The sequence below is a fragment of the Opisthorchis viverrini genome (genome assembly GCF_000715545.1).
Source record: "Opisthorchis viverrini unplaced genomic scaffold opera_v5_119, whole genome shotgun sequence".
Taxonomy (NCBI): domain Eukaryota; kingdom Metazoa; phylum Platyhelminthes; class Trematoda; order Opisthorchiida; family Opisthorchiidae; genus Opisthorchis; species Opisthorchis viverrini.
Window position 1 is genome coordinate 574,814 of NW_008751775.1, and position 6,390 is coordinate 581,203.

At 45.1% G+C, this 6,390-nt stretch overlaps 1 protein-coding gene across 1 annotated transcript in view; it reads left to right on the forward strand.

Annotated features, from left to right (window-relative positions):
• Positions 1–4,988: 4,988 nt before the first annotated feature.
• The window catches only part of T265_05981 (hypothetical protein), a gene marked incomplete at both ends in the record, with an annotated part of 2,584 nt that continues 1,182 nt past the window's right edge, over positions 4,989–6,390 (forward strand). Inside the window, 2 exons of the mRNA XM_009171133.1 lie at positions 4,989–5,362; positions 5,829–5,930. Of these exons, the coding sequence (XP_009169397.1) occupies positions 5,231–5,362; positions 5,829–5,930 (234 nt within the window). The remainder of the gene's footprint in view (positions 5,363–5,828; positions 5,931–6,390) is intronic.

A 6,390-nucleotide genomic window follows, 5' to 3' on the forward strand; every position in this document is an offset into this window, starting at 1 on the left:
CTTGGTGGAAGATATCTCAGATTGGATTCCACCAAATAATCTGCAAGCGAGTGTTTGATGAGGCAGCGAATAATTTACTCGGCACTGCAAGCTGCAGCAACCCGGCAGCGCATTGCGCATTTTCCGTTTTTGGCCACCTGGGAGAACGACTTTGTCCCAGTTCATATTGATGAAAACTTTGAAACGGGCAAAGCATAGCCAAGTAGAATAAGAGTGATTAGGTCTGTGGTGTCCATGATGTACGACGTGACCCATGTGACCTTTTTGGTTGGCTGGGCCACAGAAGTGGCTGTATACAAATCGATGTCAGCGACTTTCGTGTTTTCATTCCCTCTCCAACTTGTGTGGTGACGGTTGTAGGGAGCGTTCATAGTGTCTTATTCTTTTTAGGAATTGTCCGCTGTATAGTGCTGCTCAACTTTTCACAAAAGGCGAACACCAATCGCAAGACTAAACTCAATGAAATTTCAAAACTTCTTACTGCTATCAACCACTGCGAGTAATCTGTATTTTACTGAAAAACGCGTCGCATATGTCATTCGAGAAGACTACTCGAGGAGCTAGTCAACACATGATCGCATGGTGTGGATTGCATGAATGAGGGATAATTGGTTTAGTACGTTATTTAAATGCGGGTGTAATGAAAAAATCATCATTTATAACCGGATGGTGGAGCGTTCAGTTACCAACCAGAAGGTGCGAGCCCCCCTTGAGATTTATCAGTTACATGCTGCTGGTGAACTGCGACAAGAATGAAACAGCTGTACAAGGCCTCCCAGTTTTTCACAGTGATTTGACCTCTCTTGTACGACAGAGTCACGACGGAATTTTCAACATCTCATATTATGAACCAGCAGTCGAACGAGGCCGGAACACGTTTCCTGAAAGGATGTTACGTTGTTGTCTTGTGACCTCATTTTTCACCACACCGACCCATTTTGTCGCGGGCTGATGATCTTGTGATTTTTATTTACTTTTTTACATCGGGGCTTCTTTTCGTGGCCCGTCAGTAGCCGAAACGAAAAATTCCCTGTGCATGTGAGTGTGTTTACGGGTCAAACCTGATTTTGCTTCGGAGGCTTGCTGTCCTGCCATGAATACCTTCATTTGTGCATGGCAACGCCTGCTTCAAGCATAATGCTGTTCTCGTTTCTCAGGGGTTTGGTAAACAATCGGTGGATTTACCAAACCCCTCTGAAACGATAACTTCCCAATCGGTCCCAAACATTTTCCAATTGATTGAAAATAATCCTGTTCTCTTGGATTGGATTTCAAATGCCTGTCGGTTCGGTTTATTTGCAAAATGTTCGCATCAGCCAATGCATAGTATCTTTCTTGGACTTTCTTACTGTTGGGATGAAATGACACAGTGGTCACTCAAATGGAGGTTGTGATAAAAGAAGCTGGCAAACATTTGTCCTCGTTTTATGTTACCAGCTATTGGCCGTAACCCAAAGTCCCCGAAGCAGGTTCGAGCAAAGCAGAATGGGCTGGTTAGAAAGGGTGAAATCAGGAAATTGAAGCCTGGTAATTTGCAGAGTTGATCGGAATACCTGAGAGGTAAACTGAACTTCTAAACACGGAAACCTTTACTTTTTTTCCGACATGTGTCCCTGCACAACAAGCCAATGCAGTTAGGACGGTTTGCAATGCACTGTGACTCGACAGCGATCACTGCCTGAAACTTAGGATAGGAAACCTAATTTAACGTGTGTCGTCAGCTGGTATGTTATAGGGTAATAGAATACTAAGTTGTTGAAAAGAATGACCTTTTCACGTGCCTATTGACATCTCTCCAGCGTACAATAAGAACAGTGCCAAACGCAGGATTTGAGTTTGAAGTTGGGTGTCCCCAATGATCAATGAAACGACCAAGTTTTTGGAGATAGCACCGCTTTATGACGGAACTTCGGTTCAGGAGGACACTTCGTGACTGGGCCTTCTACCCGTTTCTAGACACTAGTTGGAATTTGATTCTTGATGATAACAATGAACGACAGCTTCTCTTGAACCGTTCAAACTTTTGGTTTTACGATCACGTGAGAATCGAAAGACCCAAGGGAAGTGGTGCAACATCAGGTTCGTATTGCGACCGAGCGAAATGTTCGTCGTCACATGACTTTTCTCCCAACGAGAACGAATTTCAAGTACCCCGGAAAGCCCGCATACACCACTCTTGTTTATAAGTAATTAATTCTGAGGAGTAGAAACAGATGTGCGTGGCAGTCGGTAACTTCTTTGACAGCCTCACTAAGGGAGCGAGATAGTCAAGTGGTTAGAGCGCGAGTTTACTGACCGGAAGGTCCGTGGTTCGAAACCGACCTCTGCCTTTCAACTTCCCCTGTCTAGGCTTGGGCAACCTGGCAGTATCCCAGCCCTCGTGCATCCTTCGGGTGGCATGGCAGCTAAGCACCGAAAGGGTGTTACAGCTGTTACAGCTTTTATCTTATCAGCCTCACTAAGCTGTTTTGCGTGTGTGTACTTTGCGAATTCCAGGAGCACCTTTGTCCACGGAAATGAGTAACGATGGCTGTTAAGTAAGACCACTGGGACCCTCAAAAATGACTCTCCTGACTCGCCTTCATGCTGTGAGGGTTTCATTCGCCACATTCAGTTACACTTCGTCATAAGCAGACAGTTCCATAAGTTACACTCTTCGCACTGATGTGTAGAAATTTCCCACCCCCTTCAGATTTGAACACGAGGTACCTTTTGAACAGCAGTTTCTGCCAATACCACCTTTGGGTTCCACGATTCCCACACATTAAATTTGTGGATTGTTCCGTCTATTGTTGCCTAGTTACTATACTATACTATACTATACTAAACTACCCTACACTACACTGCTACACTGTGCTATAATTACTGCACCGTGCCGTGCTGTACTGTCCTGCTATACTACACTATGCTATACTAAACTGTATTACATTGTCATCTCCTGGCTGATTTTTATCCATTTGCTGCTCCCAATCCTGCATGAGAGTCACTCGAATTCGGCACACAATCTGACGAGCAACAACGTGTTCCCAATCTGCTCTCCTGGTCAATTCAGAAAGCGGGTTTATAGAACCAAAAGCAGGGCAAAGATAAAGTAGAGTTCGAGTGAAAGTTTGGAAACTCCGTACATCACAAGTGGTTTGCTTGAGCAGCCCGTGGTCACGTGCGCAAATTCTGGAAGTCCCGATGCGTGTATGGACGCTTTATGCGCGAATCGCCTCAGATGTGACCAGACGTTAATATTTGACGGATCACGGTCACGTCGTTTGTATCAGCCGATTGAGCGACCATTGTGTCGTTAACTGACCTCGATTCGGTTGTTCCTTTATTGTCTTGCATAACTGCCGTGTCGTGCACCCTGCCATAGAGCTGCAGGTGGGAAAGTAGACTAACATACCTTGGACGCGGACTGGCAGCTTCTCTTCGAGATTTAAGGGCATCAGCTGAGTAGTTGTGAACCACACATGGAGTGAAGTGGTCAGGACGGTCTGTTACGACCTCCCGTTATCTGGACCCAATTCTGACCCCTCCCAACTTGGAACTCTCAGTCTTGGAATTGTTCTACTCAAATAGGTACTGCATGCACTGAGATTGTTGAAAGTGAGCTCTCAGAGCGTAGAACAATCACACATGATACAGGGATGCCATCAAAATCGAAGCGATTTTTCGACTACTGAACTCCGTCACTTCGACACTCTTTTCACCATACTCGCAAATAAACCAATATCCAATGAAATACAGTTGTTTTCAAACTTTCATTATTAACGAGAGACTACTGAATCCATCACCTATGAGTAGTGTGTTTTGTCGGGAAATACCCATGTGTATTTTTTGCAATTTCTCCTTAGTGTAGGCCCTCAAGTCCCGGGTCATTCCGCTTCGTCCCCTACTCTCTCACTCCCGACTTTCCAGACATTCTCGATGGAGGTCATTGTCGGATTGAAAACCGTTCAACCCAATGAATATATTGTACCGTATAATGATAGGGAAAAAACATCGGCCATTACGTAGGAACGTACCATCAGCTTCCTCTTCTGTACTCCCAAAAACCTACCTTCGCACAGAGTGACCCCCCCTAACCCATTGGGGAACCCCTTCTGGACACTCAAACGCCTTTCTTCTTTCCTGAGTTGACAATAACATGCTCAGCCGCCTGGACAGTCCAGACTGAGTATCCAACTTTCTCACTTATGTCTTAGCTGAGCAGTGATAAAGTCTCTTTGACTGGTGATCAAACGTTTTCAACCTAAAAGTTTAGCTTGGTGAACAAACCAACAACCATCAGTACACGCTCCCCGGCTACCAATATTTGGATACATTATCAGGAACGTTGGTGTAGTTCACCCTACCGCCAACGGTTGTCCTGAGCTTTGACAAAAACTTGGCCATTCTTTAGAACCACACACGTGGATTCGGTGGGGTTGAATGATAAGGTAATAAGGCTGAAGTCGCACACCGTTTGGTTGATTCTGATAATTTAGTTCACACACACATTGTTATATGTGAGGAGAAACGTCAACACTTCAAGGAACGCGTGAAACAAGTGATAATGTTGGATTGATACACGGACGGACGGATGGTCACAGAGACGGTGAGTCATCTAGCCGCGCACTGATTCCTAAACGAATGGTTTCGTCTCCTTCTAAATGGTGGCCCACAGGTCAGTCTGTCTCAAGCGAATTTGGAGATCTTAGTCCCCGGGCCTCGCCAAATTTGCACTGGGCTTCGATATTTTCGTTTCAGAAACCAAACTATCCTAACAGCGCTGGTAATTCCAACTCATTTCAGTCTAGAAGTCTTTCCGTACCCCCGCTGTCCCAACAGTACTCTCACTTGTCTCGGTCAATTTTCAGTTTTACGACACAGAATCCGATTAGATCTGTCTGTCGTACCGTATCGATTAAAATCCGCCTGCGGCGCTGATTTCATCCGGCTGCTCGTTCACGTGATTGGATAGAATTGGTGCGGCACAGTCGCCAAAACGTCACGTGCACACTGTAATATAACGCTTGTTGTGCACTGTCAATTGTACACTGTTTACAACCGTGCAGTGTGCGGGGACCCTGTGTTGATTTCACGGACATAAGGAGCAGTCTAAAGCACCTACAGCAAAGCATTTATTATTCCGTGTCATGTTATAACATCGTGCGGAACATTATATTTCAGCCGACCAACAGCAAGTCTGAGGTCGTCGCATTTATTGGTATTTTCCTTCCTGCGATGTGCATGCCGCATGGAGTCAAGATCATTTGTCGTGTCCAGTAGCTTGGGACGAAATTCCGAGCGACGTTCTCGGGGACCTCGGAAGACAGAACATCTGACAGAGAAGCCGAAATGGTACGAAGCGCATCGCCAGGCCATAAAAGTGAGTAGTATTGATTTGGCCCCTTAATTTGTTGTTTTGGTCCTCATATCTTCTTGCACAGTTGGAACAAACTGGTTCAGACGCCGACAATGTACCTGGAAGTATTTTTTTTAACTGATTTTGAGTCAAGGTTACTTTGTAGTGACATGTGTGCGTTAAATTCCCCACGGATAGTGACTCAGTGGATCTGATATTATCAAATAACTTTTCATTGCAGGACTAGATCTGTCATGAATTCCAATACCTGACTCACGGTATGCTTAGCTCAGCTTATGACGAATTGTCGATACACCCAGTGGGGAATAGAAATGGACAGATTCAACTTCGAATGGTCACTCGTAGACACACGTTTAATGAGATATCGAGTCTTCTACGCGTTATCGCTAGTATAATGACCTAATGATATATCTTCGCAATTAAATGGCAGAAGTTAGCCATTTTGATGACATCTCTTCCTCCGTGGCAGCACAAACAGGAGACCTACGTGGATCCGGCGACAGGGTTCCTCGTATTCACCGAACTGGCACATTTGGAACGCGGCTATTGTTGTGGACACCGCTGTCGTCATGTGAGTTTTTTTTTCAATTCGACCGGTTGTCTTTCTTCAGTCTGTAGTTTCTTTCACTTGAATTTTGAAATTACAACCCAGACTTCAGTAGAGTAAAGAGCCCAGAAATACTTTACGACCGCCTCAGTTCTGTTGAGAATCGCTTCCGGAGAGATGAAAAATTGCGAATGTTCGTCCAATAGTAGTCTAAACCGCACTACTCATCCACGAATGATCGAACGGAAATGTCACCACTAAATTGCACCTGGACGGATTGGGTACCAACATTCTTCAGTTATGTAGTTGGGATCCCGTAGTCCGGTAGTGACTGTCCCCTAGCACGACGGATTATTGGATGATAGGACTAGGCGACATTGGAATACGCCCACTATCTGACTTTCAGTGTCATCATCCTCAAAGACAGCAACATCAGAGTTGGCACTGATGCTTCACTGCCGTACAACCGTAATGTTCGTCTAGT